Source organism: Garra rufa, chromosome 1 (assembly GCF_049309525.1).
Source record: "Garra rufa chromosome 1, GarRuf1.0, whole genome shotgun sequence".
NCBI classification, from domain to species: domain Eukaryota; kingdom Metazoa; phylum Chordata; class Actinopteri; order Cypriniformes; family Cyprinidae; genus Garra; species Garra rufa.
Window position 1 is genome coordinate 23,610,855 of NC_133361.1, and position 21,375 is coordinate 23,632,229.

The 21,375-nt window shown below is 36.7% G+C and overlaps 2 protein-coding genes across 2 annotated transcripts; one reads left to right on the forward strand and one right to left on the reverse strand.

The window, feature by feature from the left end:
- Positions 1–2: 2 nt before the first annotated feature.
- On the reverse strand, positions 3–7,791 carry LOC141332605 (methyltransferase-like 26 B). The gene is made up of 6 exons (XM_073837672.1): positions 7,473–7,791; positions 7,208–7,370; positions 6,790–6,849; positions 5,471–5,538; positions 5,247–5,325; positions 3–139 (listed from the first exon to the last, which is right to left on the reverse strand). The coding sequence occupies exons 1-6, from the start codon at positions 7,670–7,672 to the stop codon at positions 92–94; spliced, it is 618 nt and encodes a 205-aa protein (XP_073693773.1). The 5' UTR covers positions 7,673–7,791; the 3' UTR covers positions 3–91.
- Positions 7,792–10,674: 2,883 nt separating this feature from the next.
- Positions 10,675–19,836, forward strand: mrpl12 (mitochondrial ribosomal protein L12). The gene is made up of 5 exons (XM_073837674.1): positions 10,675–10,879; positions 12,709–12,901; positions 16,000–16,077; positions 18,542–18,679; positions 19,361–19,836. The coding sequence occupies exons 1-5, from the start codon at positions 10,821–10,823 to the stop codon at positions 19,475–19,477; spliced, it is 585 nt and encodes a 194-aa protein (XP_073693775.1). The 5' UTR covers positions 10,675–10,820; the 3' UTR covers positions 19,478–19,836.
- Positions 19,837–21,375: the final 1,539 nt, after the last annotated feature.

The window sequence follows — 21,375 nt, forward strand, 5'->3', positions numbered from 1 at the left end:
TATTTGTCTGTTTGAAGACTAAAAGAAAGGGAAACGGCGTAAATATTTTTCTCTGGAAACTGGATCCATGTTCACGGATTGGAAAGATTTCCTACAGTTTTCTGAAGACAAGGCATTTGTTGCTCTCAGGCATCTCAATCTGTTGAATAACAGACACCAAACAGAGGTTATCAGAGCTGAAACTTGTTATAAATGTTGTCACATTTCATCTCTCAATCATTAGATAGACATAGCGAAATGTATTTTGCTTAAAGAAAAAGCCTGTATTTAGGACTAGTAAGATTTAGTGGTACAGTTGAGGTCAAAAGTTTACATCCCCTTTTCAGAATCAATGAAAAATTATATTTTTATGTACCAAAGTAAGAGGATCGTACAAAATGGATGTTGTTGTTTATTTAGTGCTGACCTGAATAAGATATTTCACATTAAAGATGTTTACATATAGCCCATAAGAGAAAAAATAGTTGAATTTTTTTTAAAATGACCCCCGTTCAAAAGTTTACATCCCCTTGATTCTTAATACTGTGTTGTTACCTGAATGATCCACAGCTGTGTTTTTTTGTTTAGTGATAGTTGTTCACAAGTCCCTTGTTTGAATAGTTAAACTGTCCACAAATTCTTTAGTTTTTTTTTAGCATTTTTAAGAATTTGAACCCTTTCCAACAATGACTGTATGATTTTGAGAGCCATTTTTCACACTGAGGACAACTTAGGGACTCATACGCAACTATTACAGAAGGTTCAAACGCTCACTGATGCTCCAGAAGGAAAAACAATGTATTAAGAGCCAGGGGGTGAAAACTTTTTGAATTTAAAGATCAGGGTAAATTTAAATTATTTGTCTTTTGGGAATCATGAAGTGTCTTCTGTAGCCTCTGAATCAGAATCAGAATCAGAATCAGAATGAGCTTTATTGCCAGGTATGTTTGCACATACTAGGAATTTGTTTTTGTGACAGAGCTCCACAGTGCTACAGAATGACAGTGACAAGACGATACATATTATAAAAAGAACAATATAGAGGTATACAAGACAGACAATGTGCAAAAATAGCAAAGACATTTGAATGGAAGTAAGTATGTGCTTTAAATAAATAACGGAAAAATGAATAAAGAATGTATAGTGTTGTATGTTCCACGATCAAGTGTTCATGAGATGGATTGCCTGAGGAAAGAAACTGTTTCGGTGTCTGGTCGTTCTAGTGCTCAGTGCTCTGTAGCGCCGACCGGATGGTAACAGTTCAAAAAGTGAGTGTGCTGGATGTGAGGGGTCCAGAGTAATTTTGGCAGCCCTTTTCCGTACTCTGGATAAGTAGAGATCTTGAAGGGTAGGGAGGGTTGTACCAATGATTCGCTCAGCAGTCCGGACTATCCGACGTAGTCTTCTGAGATCAGAATTTGTAGCTGAGCTGAACCAGATGGTAATTGAAGTGCAGAGGACGGATTCAATGATGGCAGAGTAAAACTGTTTCAGCAGTTCCTGTGGCAGGTTGAGTTTCCTCAGCTGGCGGAGGAAGTACAGCCTCTGCTGGGCCTTTTTCACAATGGAGTCTATGTGAATGTCCCACTTCAGGTCCTGAGAGATGGTATTTCCAAGGAACCTGAATGACTCCACTGTGTTTACAGTGCTGTTCATGATGGTGAGTGGGGGGAGAGCAGGGGGGGTTTTCCTGAAGTCTATGATCATCTCCACAGTTTTGAGCGTGTTGAGCTCCAGGTTGTTATGAATGCACCAGACAGCCAGCTCTTTTACCTCCTGTCTGTAAGCAGACTCGTCACCGTCCTGAATGAGGCCGATAAGTGTGGTGTCGTCTGCAAACTTCAGGAGCTTGACAGAGGGGTCTTTGGAGGTACAGTCATTTGTATACAGGGAGAAGAGCAGTGGGGAGAGGACACAACCCTGAGGGGCGCCAGTGCTGATAGTACGGGTGCTGGATGAGAATTTTCCCAGCCTCACTAGCTGCTGCCTGTCTGTCAGGAAGCTGTTGATCCACTGACAGACTGATGTGGGCACAGAGAGCTGAGTTAGTTTGGGCAGGAGGAGGTTTGGGATGATAGTGTTGAAGGCTGAACTGAAGTCCACAAACAGGATCCTCACATAAGTCCCTGATTTGTCCAGATGCTGCAGTATGAAATGTAGACTCATGTTCACTGCATCATCTACAGACCTGTTTGCACGATAAGCAAACTGCAGGGGGTCCAGTGAGGGTCTGGTGATGTCCTTCAGATAAGCCAGAACCAGTTTCTCAAACGACTTCATGACGACAGATGTTAGCGCCACAGGTCTGTAGTCGTTAAGTCCTGTTATTTTGGGTTTCTTTGGAATGGGGATGATTTCAGAACGTTTGAGAGAGGCGGGGACTTCACACAACTCCAAAGACCTATTGAAGATCTGTGAGAAAATGGGTGCCAGCTGATCTGCACAGGTTTTCAGACAGGCTGGTGTGACACCGTCAGGGCCTGGTGCCTTTCTTCTTTTGTTCTTTTTGAAGACCTTGCGTACCTCATCTTCACTGATTTGAATGGGAGTTGCAGGAGTGGGGGAGAGGGGTGATGTTGGAGGTGTAAATGGTGTCTTTTCAAACCGACAATAGAACTCGTTCAGATCGTCTGCCAGTTGCTGATTCTGCAAAGTGCTGGGGGATGATGTCTTGTAATTGGTGATGTGTTTTAGACCTTTCCACACTGATGAAGAGTCACTGGAATGAAATTGGTTCCTTATCTTTTCGGAATAATTTCTCTTTGCCACTTTGATCTCCTTTTCCAGTGTGTATTTGGCCTCTTTATACAAGACTTTGTCCCCTTTCCTGTAAGCATCATCTTTGACATGACGAAGCTGTCTGAGTTTTGCAGTGAACCATGGTTTGTCGTTGTTGTAAGTTAAGCGAGTCCTGGTAGGAATGCATAAATCCTCACAGAAACTGATATATGAAGTAACAGTCTCTGTAAGCTCGTCCAGATCAGTAGCAGCAGCTTCAAAAACACTCCAATCAGTACATTCGAAACAGGCTTGTAAAGCCCGCTCTGTTTCGTTGGTCCATCTCTTTACAGACTTTGCTACAGGTTTAGCAGATTTAAGTTGTTGCCTGTAGGTTGGTATAAGATGAACCAGGCAGTGATCAGAAAGTCCCAAAGCTGCCCGTGAGACAGAGTGATATGCATTCCTTATTGTGGTGTAACAGTGGTCCAATATATTTCTATCTCTGGTCGGACATGTGATGTGCTGTCTGTATTTTGGAAGTTCACGGGAGAGATTTGCTCTATTAAAATCCCCAAGAATGATTAAAACAGAGTCCGGGTGTTGTTGTTCTGTCTCTGTGATGTGATCAGCGAGTTTCTGTAACGCCAGGCTCACGTGCGCTTGCGGTGGAATGTACACACTCACGAGAATGAACGAGCAAAACTCTCGCGGCGAATAGAACGGCTTACAGTTTATGAAAAGCGCTTCAACATCAGAACAGCATATTTTCTTTAACACTGTTACATCTGTACACCACCTCTCATTGATGTAAAAGCACGTCCCGCCGCCGCGCGATTTCCCCGTCGATTCTGCGTCGCGGTCTCCTCTGAACAGCTGATATCCCGGGAGATGAATCGCGCTGTCCGGTATAGCCGCGTTCAGCCAGGTTTCCGTGAAACACAGAGCAGCAGAGTGTGAGAAGTCCTTATTTGTCCGGGAGAGCAGAAGGAGTTCGTCCGTTTTGTTTGGTAGAGACCGGAGATTTGCCAAATGTATGCCTGGCAGTGTCATCCTGAATCCACGCTGACGAAGCTTCACGAGCGCGCCGGCGCGCTTCCCCCGCGTCCTGCGCGTCCTGAAGCCTTTGGTAAGCGCCGCCGCTCCGCCAACTATGATGTTGAGCAAAACGTCCGAATAATCAAAAACCGGTAGGAGATTTTGTGGTATGTTCTGCCTAATGTTTAGCAGTTCATCCCTTGTAAAACTGATCGTGTTTGCAAAACAAAAAACAGGAAAAACGAACAAAAACACTAAAACAACTGGAGAGCTAAGCACAGAGGCTGCCATTCGCGGCGCCATCTTGTTCATAGAAAACAGTACAGAAGGGCAGTACAAAATAAAAAATATTGATATTTAGGCAATATATTAAAAGAAAAATCATTGTTTGAACCATTAACCATTTTGCAGATTCTGAAAGGGGATGTAAACATTTGACCTCAACTGTAATTTGGCAATTAAAGGAGACCTATTTTTGTATAAAACCAAACAGATTGTTTTCTTTATCATTTAAGTTTATTATTTTAAATACGCCTGTTTTGAGTGGAAGCAGAAACACGCTGTTTTTATGCGTGTTGCTCCCCGCCCCCTTTTCCAGATCAAGGCTGTGCCTTTACAGCTCATACCTCAGATACTCTGCTACAAAACACGTTTGGTCTTGATTAGCGTGTCTAATCACGCTGAAATCATGCGTTTTAAACCATGTTAGTGTTAAACTTCTGATATAGGGTTATCTGAACGCACACATCTGCAGTATGCGCACAGAAAATGTACTAAACTTAATACATCTCTTTTGTGTCTTATTGTGCTTAAACGGTCAAATACACAGGTTTATGTTAAAAACACAGGAGTTACAAAAACAGTTATGTCTGTGATGGTAAACAGCTGGGAAAGAAATCGCATGTTTATATTAGATCTGTGTGGCAGCAGCAGCGTAATATACAAATAAATCAATAAATCCACTGCTCTCTCATTTTTTCTGAGGCTGGGACTCTAAATAGTGTTCTGTGCTCATCTGTGCAGCCAAAGACAGAACAGTTAGCATGCTTTGCTTGAACTTTGGCCATTGGCGTTAGAACTGGTACACCGTTGTCGCTTGCGAAAACAAAATGGCGGTGCTGAAAGTGGAAACGGTCAGACTAAGGGGCGGTAATAAAGGCACTGGGGACCCGATTGTAGCACTTAAACATTGAAAAAGTCAGATTTTCATGATATGCCGCCTTTAAAACCTCCCAAGTCCTCATTACTATTACACAAAAACTTGGACTGCAGTGTGAATTGAGTAAATGAATACAGTGTGAATTAAGTTGTTCTAAATTTGCATGTTTTGACTGTAGTTTATTCAAATTTAAATACAAAAGAAAAATGAAAGCATGAGAATTACAAAAAAAAAGTAATAATACAGTAAAACATTATGGTAAGGAGATTTTTGGGGAGAAATATAAGCTTAATTGTTGCAAGTATAATGCCATGATGCTCATAAGTAATTTAAGTAATTAATTGCGCCTCACCATTCGTTCCATTCTCATTCCGCTACTGAACGCCAGCTGTCTGAGCACATCGATGTCTGGAAGACCCCAATCCGGATTCCTGATTGACAGTTAGTGTAAAACAGGGCAAGACACAAAGTAGGTTTGTAAGATGAAAAATACGTCTACATATTCATTCTTATGTGTTAACAAGTACCAAAAATTATTGAATCTTGAAATAAAAAGATGTATATTTGAAAACCCACATCTGGCGTAACGTCTGGTCTAGTTGTTCGTTGCAGATTGGAGTGATGGTTCCATTGATAGCATACGGCTGAGACACATTTCATTCCATGAGGTTATGACTATGTTGTTTATCAAAAACACATAACAGTTGAGGTCAAAAGTTTACATACACCTGGCAGAATCTGCAAAATGTAAATAATTTTACCAAAATAAGGGGGATCAAACTAAATGCATGTTTTTTGTTTGTTCAGTACTAACCTGAATAAGATATTTCACATAAAAGATGTTTACATATAGCCCACAAGACAAAATATAGTTGAATTTATAAAAATGACCCCGTTCAAAAGTTTACATACACTTCATTCTTAATACTGTGTTGTTACCTGAATGATCCACAGCTGTTTTTTTTTTTGTTTAGTGATAGTTGTTCATCAGTCCCTCGTTTGTCCTGAACAGTTAAACTGCCTGCTCTTCTTCAGAAAAGTCCCTCAGGTCCCACAAATTCTTTGGTTTTTCAACATTTAGTGTATTTGAACCCTTTCCAACAATGACTGTATGATTTTGAGATCCATCTTTTCACACTGAGGACAACTGAGGGGCTCATATGCAACTATTACAGAAGGTTCAAACGCTCACTGATGCTCCAGAAGAAAACACAATGCATTAAGAGCCAGGGCTGAAAACTTTTGAACAGAATGAAGATGTACATTTTTCATTTTTCGTTTTCAATTAGTACTGCCTTTCAGAAGCTACAAAAGATACTTACATGTTTCCCAGAAGACAAAATAAATTGAATTTACTCTGATATTCAAATTCTAAAAGTTTTCACCCTCCACTTCTTAATGCAATGTTTTTTCTTCTGGAGCATCAGTGAGTGTTTGAATCTTCTGTAATAGTTGCATATGAGTCCCTCAGTTGCCCTCAGTGTGAAAAGATGGATCTCAAAATCATACAGTTATCATTAAAAATCTGTGGGACCTGAAGGATTTTTCTGAACCTTATAGAAGGTTCAAACTGTTCAGGACTAACAAGGGACTCATGAACAACAATCACTAAACAAAACAAAAATCATTCAGGTAACAACACAGTATTAAGAAACTTTTGAAGAGAGTCATTTTTATTAATTCAACTACTATTTTCTCTTGTGGACTATATGTGAACACCTTTTATGTGAAATATCTTATTCAGGTCAGTACTAAATAAAAAACAACATGCATTTTGTACGATCCCTCTCATTATAGTAAAACAATTAACATTTTGCAGATTCTGCAAGGTGTATGTAAACTTTTGACCTCAACTGTAAACCATCATATGAAAATGATACAATACTCAAACTCACTCCGTAAGTCATTAAAAGGCCATTCTGTTTCAGTATCTGCCCAGATCCTTTAAACACACCCTGTGGATACAAGACTACAATAATGCATTTTGTAACTGCTTATAAATGCATACAATAAAGTTTAAAAGATTTTGAAAGAAATGAACACTGACTTGATCAAAAAGAACAGTAAATCTTTTTTTTTTAATTTCACATAAATGCTTTCTATTCATCAAAGAATTGTTTCACAAAAATATGAAGCAACACAACAGTTTTGAAAACTGATAATAAGAGATGTTCAACAGCAAATCAGGATATTAGAATGATTTCTGAAGGATCATGTGACACTGAAGACTGGAGTAATGATGCTGAAAATTCAGCTTTGGATCACAGGATTTAATAACTCAAAAAGTCATTATTATGTATATAGCCATCATACCTCTGCGGTGCTGAAGGGGCTGTACTGGAGCAGATTTATTGCTATAATAATGTCACAGGAGCTTTGTGGAAGTCCTGCCCATTTCTCCCAGGGTTCACTGGCATCCAGAAACACCGGCTCAAGCACTGTTTTTACCTTAGTGGCTCCAATGTAAGCTCTGATACTGCAGCAGAGATGCCACATTACACACCCGGCTAATTACGTGATATATGCCTCATAATGGCATTTGTAATTACACCATAACAAAGAAAAGAACGTACCGTACCTGTTTCGTGCTTCCTCCTTGATGTCTGATGGCTGCCATGTGACGAAGGGCATTTCTTGAGCGAAGTGCACCACATGTTGCCCTGTGCCTGATCCCAACTCCAGACCAAACAGCTCACGGTGAGACTGATCCTCCAGGAGCTCCCAGAGCACCGACAGCAAACCTTCCTGACTGCGCTCAGCCGCTGGAGAGAGCAGCATGATCTGCGGAAGAAAGCAATATATAATACTTTTTATACTATTTATTTTTAAATGTCAGGACTGTATATGTTACATATGTTGCTGATACATATGCTGCACTGTTGTTCGGAGGAAGTGGAAGTGCTCAGTGATGGCTGAAGAACCGGCAGATGGGTCAGGAGATTACCTGGATAAGAGGCTACTGTCTGCTCCTCCCCTTCAAGTTCTGCATAGACGAAGAACTAATGTTTTTGGCTCACGATAACTTTATTAACATAGAAACAAAGAGATAGTTGGAAAAAAAAAAATAGGATTATTATTTCTTATCATACAGCATTCTGAAATTATTGCTTCTGAATGTTTTTATTTGGCCATAAATCTCATCAGTATAACAAACCAATACATTTTGAGCTGTATCCACACAAGGTAACTAACTTTTATTTTTTGTTTATTTTGTATTTGTTTTAATTTTTTTCAAATTGTATTTTATTTTAGCAACATCACTACTTTTTTCCTTCCTCATTTTCAATTTGATTATTTACATTTTATTATTTTATTTTATTATTTTGTATTTGTTTTAATTTTTTTCTTTTTTTTTATTTCAGCAAAAACATCACTACTTTTTTCCTTCCTCATTTTCAGTTTATTTATTTAATTATTTTGTACTTTTTTATTTTATTTTATTATTTTTTATTTTATTATTTTGTATTTGTTTTAGTTTTTCTCATTTTATATTATTTTAGCAACATCACTACTTTTTTCCTTCCTCATTTTCAGTTTGATTATTTACATTTTATTTATTTTATTATTTTTTATTTTTTATTTTATTATTTTATTTTAGCAACATTACTTCTCTTTTCCTTGTCATTTTTGATTATGTACATTTTGAGCTATATCCAACTAACTAACCTTTATTTTATTTATTTATTTTTTATTATTATTATTTTATTTAATTTTGTATTTTTTTATTTGATTTTATTTTTAAGGGACATTATTATTTTTTCCTTTCTCATTTTCAGTTTGATTTTGAGCTATATCCACACAAATGAACTAACTTATTTGTTTTCATTATTATTTAATTTTATTTTAGCAACATTACTACTCTTTTCCTCCCTCATTTTCAGTTTGATTATTTACATTTTATTTTATTATTTTGTATTTTCTTTATTATTTTGTATTTGTTTTAATTTTTACAATTTTATTTTATTTTAGCAACATCACTACTTTTTTCCTTCCTCATTTTGAGTTTGATTATTTACATTTTATTTATTTTATTATTTTGTATTTTTTATATTTTATTTTAATTATTTTTTATTTTATTATTTTTTATTTGTTTTAATTTTTTCTAATTTTATTTTATTTCAGCAACATCACTACTTTTTTCCTTCCTCATTTTCAGTTTGATTATTTACATTTTATTTTATTATTTTGTATTTTTTTATTGTATTTTATTATTTTGTATTTGTTTTAATTTTTTTAATTTAATTTTATTTTATTTTAGCAACATCACTACTTTTTTCCTTTCTCATTTTCAGTTTGATTATTTACATTTTATTTATTTTATTATTTTGTATTTTTTATTTTATTATTTTATTTTTTATTTTATTTTATTTTATTTTATTTTAGCAACATTACAACTCTTTTCCTTGTCATTTTTGATTATGTACATTTCGAGCTAACTAACCTTTATTTTATTTATTTATATTTTATTATTATTATTTTATTTTATTTAGTATTTTTTATTTTATTTTATTTTTAAGGGACATTATTATTTTTTCCTTTCTCATTTTCAGTTTGATTTTGAGTTATATCCACACAAATGAACTAACTTATTTGTTTTTATAATTATTTAATTTTATTTTAGCAACATTACTACTCTTTTCCTCCCTCATTTTCAGTTTGATTATCTACATTTTTATATTCTGCTATATCCACACAAGTGAACTAACTTTTATTTTATTTTTGTTTATTTTTATTTTATTTTATTATTTTGTGTTTATTTTTTATTTATTTTAGCAACATTACTACCTTTTCCTCTCATTTCAGTTTGTCTACATTTTGAGCTATATCCACACAAGTGAACTAACTTTAATTTAATTTTTGTTTATTTTTATTTTATTATTTTGTTTTTTATATATTTTTATATATATATTATTTCATTTTACTTTATTGTAACAACATTACTTGTTTTCTCCTATCTCTTTTTTAGTTTATCTACATTTTGAGCTATATCTACACAAGTGAACTAACTTTAATTTAATTTTTGTTTATTATTATTTTATTTCATTATTTTTTTTTTATTTTTTATTAACATTACTACTTTTTTCTCTCATTTTCAGTTTATATACATTTTGAGCTATATCCACACAAGTGAACTAACTTTTATTTATATATTTTATTTTTTATTTTATTTTATCAACATTACTACTTTTTTCTCTCATTTTCAGTTTATATACATTTTGAGCTATATCCACACAAGTGAACTAACTTTTATTTTATTTATTTATTTATTTATTTATTTATTTATCTTTTTTTAGGAATAAAAAAGTCCGTCTGATGCCATTGCAACACCTCCTCTTGATGGGATGCCCAAGCAGTACTCTCCCAAAATCCAACAGCTGGTCAATGACATCTCCAGCCTCACACTCATAGAAGTGTCCGACCTCAATGAGTTACTAAAGGTGCAGCACACTGTCAGAACGTCAGCCGAATAACAATGTTTCATGCAAGACATAAAAGACTGTAGAAATAGTTACAATTATATCTTTTTTTATGTAATGTGTCTCAGTTTAGAGACTTTTAAACCCCGTTTTTAAGTGCGTAAGTTTTTGTTGTTGTTGTTGTTGTTGTAGTTGTAAGCTTTATTTATGTACGTTTTATTTAATATTGTCCCCCATTGTTTTCTGAGGCCACTTATCTTCAAATTAAGATATCTATTTATTTAAGAAAAGGGTTTTGTAAAGACCGTGTCAGGAAGATTTTAAATAAAGTTTTGTCCCTCCATCGCAGTGCATTGTGGGTAGGTCAGGAAGAGCCAGTGGAGGACGCCATGTGCTTCTGCTAGCGGAGGGTCTGACAGTCAGTCACACACTGAGAGAGTTGTGTTGCGGGAACTAGCCGGTCATTTTGTCGCGTTCACTAAATCGGTTAGTCGTACACTCGGGTCACGATGTACTGCAGCAGATACTGCGTCCGGATCGCGCTGCGGGCCGCGGCCAACACACACCGGTAAGAGCCTCATATATAACTACTCCCTGCGTCTCAAGGACGGAGGATTTATCAAGAATATTTCACATACTAAAAGTGTCAGCAGCATCGCTGTTAGTAATACATACAAACAGATATTATAAAAATCTAAAGTGCACACATTTTAATTGTGATGTGCTCAGATAAGCCTCTGACATGAGATGAGAAGCATCTTTATTCTGCAGGAGATGACAATCTCTGAACGTCGAAAGTGAGGGAACATGTATGTCATAGTATAGCTCATACACCGTTTTAATGTTTACTTGATATTAAACTTTTAGTTGTAATTAAACGTGAATGACCGTATACCGGTATAGAAGGTCACGTGACCTCTGTTAATAAGTCATACATTTATAATTTCCTCAATATATTTCTAATGTTGTTCAAACGAAAGTCAAAGAGCAGTGCTGTTCCACAAACAGGCTGAGACCATATTGAATTAAAAATGCTAAGATATTTTTAAATGGTTTAAATTTGAAAGTTGTGATGTAGAATTCATAAGCATTTCGTTTTATGCATTATTGAGTCACTAATTAAATGTAAATACATTTGTGACATTGACCATGTGAACTCCTTTGTACTAAAGGTCAGCAGTGGGTATGCTAACCTCCTCAAGTTAAGAAACCCCTAATATTGCTAGTTGTAACCTTACAGTTATAACAAAGGATTTTGTTGCAAGATGCCACAGATGTTCTTTGTTAAATCGAAGCTCAAGATGCTTTTTGGATCTTGGGTCTTCTCAAACCATGCTGGAGAACATGATCATGAGGTTTATGTGAGGAGTTCATGCTCAAATTGTTACGGTGACAGTGTATTGTCTAACAAAAATGCTAAATGAATGCATTTTCACTATATCTCAGACTGTATTCATAATGCAATTTAATGGAAACAAATTAGTAGTATACAAAGTTGTTGATTTTCAATAGACACTTGTTTAATATGGTTATTACTAAATCATAAAAGAGAAAAAAAAATGTGCATACAATCAAAACATGTGACCCTGGACCACAAAACAAGTCATTAATGGTTAATTTTGACATTTATACATCATCTGAAAGCTGAATAAATTAGCTTTCCGTTGATGTATGCTTTGTTAGGTTACAACTATTTGAAAATCTAGAATCTGAGGGTGGAAATATATCAACATATTGAGTAAATCACCTTTAAAGTTGTCCAAATTAAGTCCTTAGCAATGCATATTACTAATCAAAAATATTTATTTAATATATTTACAGTAGGAAATTTACAAAATACCTTCATGGAACACTATCTTTACTTGATATCCTAATGATTTTTAGCATAAAAGAAAAAATTGACCCATACAATGTATTGTTGGCTGTATGTATTATCAATGTGATGTATTGATGCTGAATTTTCAGCCTCATTACTCCAGTCTTTAGTGTCACATGATCCTTCAGAAATCTTTCTGATAGGCTGATTTGCTGCGGTTTTGCTAACAGTGATCGAGAATATATTTATTATATGTGACCCTGGAACACAAAACAAGTCATAAGGGTCAATTTTGAAGAGATTGCGATTTATACATCATCTGAAAGCTGATTGATGCATGGTCAAATTAAAATTTAAGATAACAGTTTTCATATTTAGATATATTGCAAAATATAATTTGTTCCTTTAATACAATGCTGACTTTTCAGCATCATTACTCTAGTCTTCAACGTCACATGATCTTTCAGGAATCATTTGGAAAGGCTGATTTGCTCCTGTTTTGTTAATAGAAAATACACTGTATTATGTTTGTTGCTGTTTTATGTGCTCATTGTGGTTGTCTGAATTGACTCATTTCACAGACAAAATGTACAGACGGCAGCACTGTGTGCCCTGCGAACACTCAAGACCAGCCCTGTCAGTCCGTCTGATGCCATTGCAACACCTCCTCTTGATGGGATGCCCAAGCAGTACTCTCCCAAAATCCAACAGCTGGTCAATGACATCTCCAGCCTCACACTCATAGAAGTGTCCGACCTCAATGAGTTACTAAAGGTGCAGCACACTGTCAGAACGCCAGCCGAATAACAATGTTTCATGCAAGACATAAAAGACTGTAGAAATAGTTACAAATAATCAATATGGGATAGTTCTCACTAAATGAACACAAAGAAGAATGACATTTAATCGTATGTTAATTCATAAACACCAGTGTCACAATTAGGACAACGATACAAAGTTGTGATAACACAAGTACTGAATGTTCACTTGTAGTGTGCTTCAAATCTTAAAGTATATTTTTGAAAAGATTATATAATATTAATGAAATAAAAAGCCACTTAAGTGTAAATCTTCTGTACACATAATGGTCAAATACACTTCTTCACTATATACAGTCAAACCAAAAATTATACACCATTTGATTTTTTTTTACTAGTTTGTGCAGGACATAGTGATGGGTCGTTCTTGAACGATTCGTTCATTTTGAACGAATCTTTAATGTGACTCGGGAAGAACGAGTCGTCTCGGGAGTGATTCGTTCAGTCGCGCATGCGCAATTGCGCAACTATGAACGAACGACTCAAACCCGAAAGACTCGAGAGATGAACGAATCCATTCTCTTTCCGGCTCAGGCAGCATAGGTTAAGCGTATGGGGCTGTCACGTGATGAACGAACGACTCAAACCTGAAAGACTCGAGAGATGAACGAATCCATTCTGTTTCCGGCTCCAGCAGCATAGGTTAAGCGTATGGGGCTGTCACTTGATGAACGAACGACTCAAACCCGAAAGACTCGAGAGATGAACGAATCCATTCTCTTTCCGGCTCAGGCAGCATAGGTTAAGCGTATGGGGCTGTCACGTGATGAACGAACGACTCAAACCCGAAAGACTCGAGAGATGAACGAATCCATTCTCTTTCCGGCTCAGGCAGCATAGGTTAAGCGTATGGGGCTGTCACGTGATGAACGAACGACTCAAACCCGAAAGACTCGAGAGATGAACGAATCCATTCTCTTTCCGGCTCAGGCAGCATAGGTTAAGCGTATGGGGCTGTCACGTGATGAACGAACGACTCAAACCCGAAAGACTCGAGAGATGAACGAATCCATTCTCTTTCCGGCTCAGGCAGCATAGGTTAAGCGTATGGGGCTGTCACGTGATGAACGAACGACTCAAACCTGAAAGACTCGAGAGATGAACGAATCCATTCTGTTTCCGGCTCCAGCAGCATAGGTTAAGCGTATGGGGCTGTCACTTGATGAACGAACGACTCAAACCCGAAAGACTCGAGAGATGAACGAATCCATTCTCTTTCCGGCTCAGGCAGCATAGGTTAAGCGTATGGGGCTGTCACGTGATGAACGAACGACTCAAACCCGAAAGACTCGAGAGATGAACGAATCCATTCTCTTTCCGGCTCAGGCAGCATAGGTTAAGCGTATGGGGCTGTCACGTGATGAACGAACGACTCAAACCCGAAAGACTCGAGAGATGAACGAATCCATTCTCTTTCCGGCTCAGGCAGCATAGGTTAAGCGTATGGGGCTGTCACGTGATGAACGAACGACTCAAACCCGAAAGACTCGAGAGATGAACGAATCCATTCTCTTTCCGGCTCAGGCAGCATAGGTTAAGCGTATGGGGCTGTCACGTGATGAACGAACGACTCAAACCCGAAAGACTCGAGAGATGAACGAATCCATTCTCTTTCCGGCTCAGGCAGCATAGGTTAAGCGTATGGGGCTGTCACGTGATGAACGAACGACTCAAACCCGAAAGACTCGAGAGATGAACGAATCCATTCTCTTTCCGGCTCAGGCAGCATAGGTTAAGCGTATGGGGCTGTCACGTGATGAACGAACGACTCAAACCCGAAAGACTCGAGAGATGAACGAATCCATTCTGTTTCCGGCTCCAGCAGCATAGGTTAAGCGTATGGGGCTGTCACTTGATGAACGAACGACTCAAACCCGAAAGACTCGAGGGATGAACTAATCAATTCTATTTCCGGCTCAGATCGCGTTAGTTAAGTTAATATGGGGCTGTCACGTGATGAACGAACGACTCAAACCCGGACAGATAGAGGTGAGGGAGTTAATCATAGACTGAAGACCCAGGTAAAAAATGAATTAGTCTCTTATGTTTCTAATAGCATTATAGTTTTGTCTTGTTTGTAGTGTGATCAACGTTTGTATAAGCAGTACATGTGTTATGGAAGTAACACGTAGCTTTTTTATTATATTTTGGTAAAATGAACGGAATGAACGAAATGACTCGAAAAAAGATTCGTTCATTTTGGTGAACGAGACTCAAAGATCCGAGTCTGTAAAATGATCCGAACTTCCCATCACTAGCAGGACACTATACTGCCCTCCAAAGGCAAAGCGCAGTAACTACACATTTGGTCAAAATTGAGTTAAGGCTTAAAATGGACTTTGTGACAACTGTTTTGTCTCGTGGCAAAGTCTCCTGGTTTAATTTTGGTCTCGTTTCAGAGAAACGAGAGAGTCAACATGTTTGACTAGCTGTTGTAAAAACTTTAAAGGCATTTTTCTCAGTTTCAGTGTTCACGTAGTTACTGCACTTTGCCTTTGGAGGGCAGTATAGTTCATTTATGTAAGTGAGGATAGCAAAATAAAGTGAACTGACATATTATACCCAAATAATTCTTCATACAGTGGTACAAATTGATACAAATTTGGGACCATAAAGACACTTCAGACCTTTTGACCTGACCTTATACACCACAGACTGAACAAAATTAAGCATTGCTTGATAATTGGTCAACAAAGAGTTGATAGTTGTGTAAATATTGTCATACTAACAGTTACCTGAATAAGTTTTGGTTGATTGTAATCCATTACCTACCTTTCTATCAAAGTTATCTGACATTATCAAGATGAATTTGTTCTGACACAGTTTAACTCTGAGTTCTTGTCATGTTTTATTACCATTTCTAAGCTATAACGAATAAACTGTGATAATGCGAGAAATGTTTAAGTGTCTGGATAAATTTTGGTTTGACTGTATGATGTTGCTGAATTTGAAATCAGCTGCCGAATAATTGTGAATATCCACTATATTGCCCAGCTCCAATAGTATGTAACCTTTACTCGAAACACTGATTTAAATGTGTTTTGTCCCCTTCAGAAAACTCTGAACATTCAGGATGTTGGCATGATGTCCATGGGCTCAATGGCGGGAATAGCAGCTGCTCCTGCTGCTGAGGTATATCTAATATTTTATATTTTCACTTCCAGAATGAACATGTCCTGATAATTTACTCACTCCTATGTCATCCAAGATGTTCACATCTTATTTTCTTCGTAAAGAAATTACGTTTTTGGAGGAAAACATTGCAGGATTTTTCTCCATATAGTGGACTTCAATTGGGATTAACAGGTTGAAGGTCCAAATTGCAGTTTCAGTAGAGCTTCAAAGGACTCTACACAATCTCAGCAGAGAAATAAGGGTCTTATTTAATGAAGTGATCTGCCTTTTTCATAAAAATTAAAATTTATATACTTTTTAAGGCGAGACACTACAGGTGAATAGGGTAAAAATTTTAACTAGCAGATATCACCATGAAACTTTCCCAGTTGATTACCTACATTAAGATGAGAAAAAAATGTATTACAAAGTTTTTGTAATTTTATGTTTAAATATGCATATTAGGCATTATCTAAGTAAATATGCGCTAATTTGCCTATATTTTAAAAAACGAAATCTCAGAATTGGATAAAGCCAGGTTCAAAATTCTTTTTTCATTGTGTTCACATATTAGATGGGAAAAAATTTACAGAGGGATTTATGGATATCCACTTTTGTTATCCTGTAAATTAGAACATACTGTCAATAGCCTTAAAAAATGTATTTTCGCCATGTTTTTTGGAATAAAATGTTATATAAATCAGGCTAGGAATAATATATTTACAAATCCCTCTGTAATAGTCTTCATAATATAACTAGGTACAAGACTGGAAAGTTTGGTGTATATAGGTGCTACTGAAGTGGAGATTTCGGACTTGGAGTATGAGAGAAAAGTCATTTTGAGAAAATGGGCTTTAAAAATTTATATTGTAAAAATTCCACACATTTTTATATGAAAACATTGCTAACAAGCAAAACAACTGGCCAAGTAATTATTTATAACAATGTAAACTGAATAAAACAACATTGCCAAATAAGACCTTCAACTAACCACAGAGAACCACAAATACATGAACAAGCAGCCACTGTTGTGTAGAGTGCACTTTATTTATAGATTGGCTTATATCTAAACCACCCTGGGTTCCCATCGACAGCTTACGTTCAGATGCGCTTCCCGAGGGCATTTCACCATGTAATCCATTACTAATTTTCATTTTCCCCCTTGCAAGTGACAACTGCTGTACTCTTTTCGATGATTGATGCGAAGTTATTTTCATTCATTCACTCAAAAGATACAGCGGAAAGCTAAACCAAACAAGGAAGCGTCAAAGCATACCATGTGACGATTCTGAACGAATCACGTTGTCAGAAATTATCTTCAGCCAATGAGATTGCGCATTTAGAGTTAAATCCCCTCTTTTACTTTCACGATTGGTTGCTGATAAAAAGGAAATAACCATATTTGGATCCGACAGCATTGAACAGAAGAGAGAGAGCTTTCCAGCAGTGTACGTGATGACTGGGTACAGACAGAGATCATGGAGCAGCATGTTGATTTAGAACGCCAACTTTTGTTGAATTTATGAGAAATCTACAGACGCAAACAGACAAAGTGCAGTAAAATAAAGACCTAAATGTGTATTTCGGACTTTTTTTTCACCACAAGTCTAAAAGAAGACATGTTATTGAAGACAAATATCCAAAAATCTCAAAATTGACCAATAAAAAAAAAACGATGTTTTTGCCTGCCGTGTCTCGCCTTAACCACAAATGCTCATCTTGCACTAGCTCGCCAATGCACACTTTATCTCATTTTCTCCTCCAATGTCTAAATCGTCCGCCATCGTTGTTTACCTTTTATTTATATACAGGTGTTTGACTTTCTTTGCATGTTGACTTTGTAAACACTGGGTTGGTACTTCCGTCTAAATCATGCATGTGTGAATACGTAATGCATGAGGTTGAGCTTGTGCAAGACAAGCTTTTGTGGTTAAAAAGTATATAAATAATTTTTTTCTTAGAAAATGGCCGATGGCTTTGCTAGATAAGACTCTTATTCCTTGTCTGGGATCGTGCAGAGCCCTTTGAAGCTGCATTGAAACTGCGATTTGGACCTTCAACCCATTTGGCCGCCATTGAAGTCCACTATATGGAGAAAAATCCTAGATTGTTTTCCTTCAAAAATGTAATTTCTTTGCGACTGAAGAAAGCCATGAACATCTTGGATGACATATGGATGAGTAAATTCTCAAGATTTGTTTTATTCTGGAGGTTAACTAATCCTTTAACAAAAACTATTAAGATAAGACATGGCATACAGCATATACCGACTTATAAATTACAGAAAGTTTAGCAAACACTGTGAAATCAAATAAATAAAAAACCTCAGGTATACAGCAGACAACAGGCTTTTCAAAGCATGGTGTATGGAGTTCCTACTGAACTAAATGGTTTTTGTTTCTATAAAAAGGCAAAATAACAGTGAAAATGGTACCACGGTGGGCAAGTTGTCTACTTTACTAATGCTTAACTGAATTTGCAGGTGGTAGACGAGGACGCGGCACCTGCAAAGAAAGAGAAAACCCATTTTACAATCAAACTGACAGAATTCAAGGCGGCTGATAAGGTGAAACTAATTAAAGAAGTGAAGAATTGCATGGAGGGTCTGAATCTTGTACAGGTAAGGTGTTTTTAAGTAATATACAAATTTCTTTTTATAGGCCACAGTGACATAAAGGCTAATTTTCTTTCAGTCTATTTCTGGCACGCTTCAATTAGTTGTCTATGTAGTTTATTCCCAATCTGTCAAATGTATCCCTGAACCACAAAACCAGTCAAAAGGGTCTTTTTTTTTTTTTTTAAATTGAAAATTATACATCAACTGAAAGCTGAATAAATCTGACTAAATAAGCTTTCCATTGATGTATGGTTTGATGTTAGGACAATATTTGGCCGAGATACAACTATTTAAAAATCTGAGGGTGCAAAAAAATCTAAATATTGAGAAAGAGAAAATCACCTTTAAACTTGTCCACATGAAGTTCTTAGCAATGCATATTACTAATCAAAAATTAAGTTTTGATATATTTACGGTAGGAAATGTACAAAATATCTTTATGGAACATGATCTTAATTTCCTAATGATTTTTGGCGTAAAAGAAAAATCAATAATTTTGACCCATACAATGTATTTTTGGCTATTGCTACAAATATACCCGTGCTACTTAAGACTGGTTTTGTGGTCCAGGGTCACAAATATCAGTAGACGACAATGCAGCTTACAGCTTTGTGTGACTTTTACTTATTTTCTTGTCTAAAAGTGTTGTGATGTCTTCATTAATGGTTTCCCTCCCAATTACAGGCTAAGAAGCTTGTAGAGTCTCTACCTCAGGAGATCCGGGCGAATGTGTTTAAAGACGAAGCAGAAAAACTGAAAGCAGCACTTGAAGCGGCAGGAGGCACTGTGGTGCTGGAGTGAATATCTGCGCTGGCCCTTGATCACTTGTTACCTGTCAGTCATCGTTTTGTTGTGTTATGTTCTTTTTTTTTACAAAAAAGATGAAAGGGATTTGAAGAAATCAAATAATGCCTTTAAAATGACCACTTGGTCCACAAGAGATGGTCTGGGTGTTGAACTCACAGACGGAACTCTAACAGGCTCGGAGCCTGCAAACACATCACCCTTCACTGACTCCTCCAACTGTCCTTTAGCTTCACATGTGCTGTTCTGGGTAGGATGGACGGAGCTGGTCTGTCCCTCGCAAACTGGGGCTGCCCTGACAAAGGGATGTGATGCTATTGCTTGTGGTTAACAATAAATAAACATGTTATACTGTACTGTGTATCATAATGCATCACCATGACTTATAGAGCAATAATCAGTGCATCCAACAACAACAACAAAAAAATTATTATTTTTTTCCCCAGAAGTAAATAATTGGTGATCATTGCATATATTATCTCACATGTCTTTAAAGAGACACTTTACCTTCTTTTTATTCCCATCTCACTGCTCACATTTTTCAATGCAAAAACCCTGTGGGAACGTACACTAAACATTCTGCTGAACATCTCTTGTGTTCAACATGATTACAGTATTACTTTACAGTGAGCTACAGAAAGAAATCATTTCATGAAGACAATAATATCCTCCTAGCTTTAAATACAGAGGTCAACATTTAAAGTCGATCTAAAAAGTTAAAGTTGTCCTAAGACAAGAACTGGTTTTGTTTTGATCCACTTCAAATGTTGACTACTGTAGTACACTCTTAAAAAAATAAAGGTGCTTCACGATGCCATAGAAGAACCTTTTTTGTTTAAATGCTTCCATAAAGAACCTTTAACATCTGATGAACCTTTCTGTTTCACAAAAGGTTCTTTGTGGCGAAAGAAGGTTCTTCATGTTCTATAAAGGTAAGAAAGAGATGGTTCTTTAAAGAACCTTTAACTGAATGGTTCTTTATGGAACCAAAAATGGTTCTTCTGTGGCCCCGCTGTGGAGAACTTATTAAAGCCCCGTTATTTTAGGATTGTACCAAGGTTAGACACTTTAATAGCAAAATTTAGACGTCTGCACAACTTTTCTGCCTTCAAGTGCACCTTAAAACTCATACATCAAAGTCTATTGGACATTTGATATTTACTGCTTGTCTCACATTTAGGTCCCCAACAATGGGGAAGAAGGATAAAAAAAAGTAATATTACTGCGGTAAAGTTAGTTTCATATTCACGTATTTGGAGTTCTGCTCTCAGTAACTTTCTTATGGTATATTCAAAACGGTTTGAATATGGTCAACAAACAATGCTGAAAATAAAGAAACAGTACTATCTCTTAATTATATACACGGTATATCACAACTAAATGCGAAGCAAATCGTAAAAGCTGAGTAGTTTCATTCTCGTAAGCCACACTAAGAGATAGATGCCATTGGACGACTGGACGACCTTTTAAGAAATGGTTACATGATTCATTGCTTATATTGTGTGATTTATGAATTGATGTGTTTATAAAGTAACCTTCAGGTTCAGTGTAGAGCAGTGGTGCCCAAACTCTGTCCTGGAAGGCTGTGTCCTGTAGAGTTTGGATCCAACTTCAGCCTCACAGCCTCAACACACCGGCCGGGAAGTTTCTAGTATGCCTATTAAGAGCTTTATTAGCTGCTTCAGGTGTGTCTAATTGGTGTTAGAGCTAAACTCTGCAGGACATTGCCCTCCAGGACAGAGTTTGGACACCCCTGGTATAGACACACTAACTTGCATTGTTATTATATAGTGCAGTGTGCATTTTCTGAAAACAACACTCTCTTAAAGTGCTCTTTATCTCAGCTAAAGACACCTGTCCACAGAAGCAATCAATCAGTCAGATTCCAAACTCTC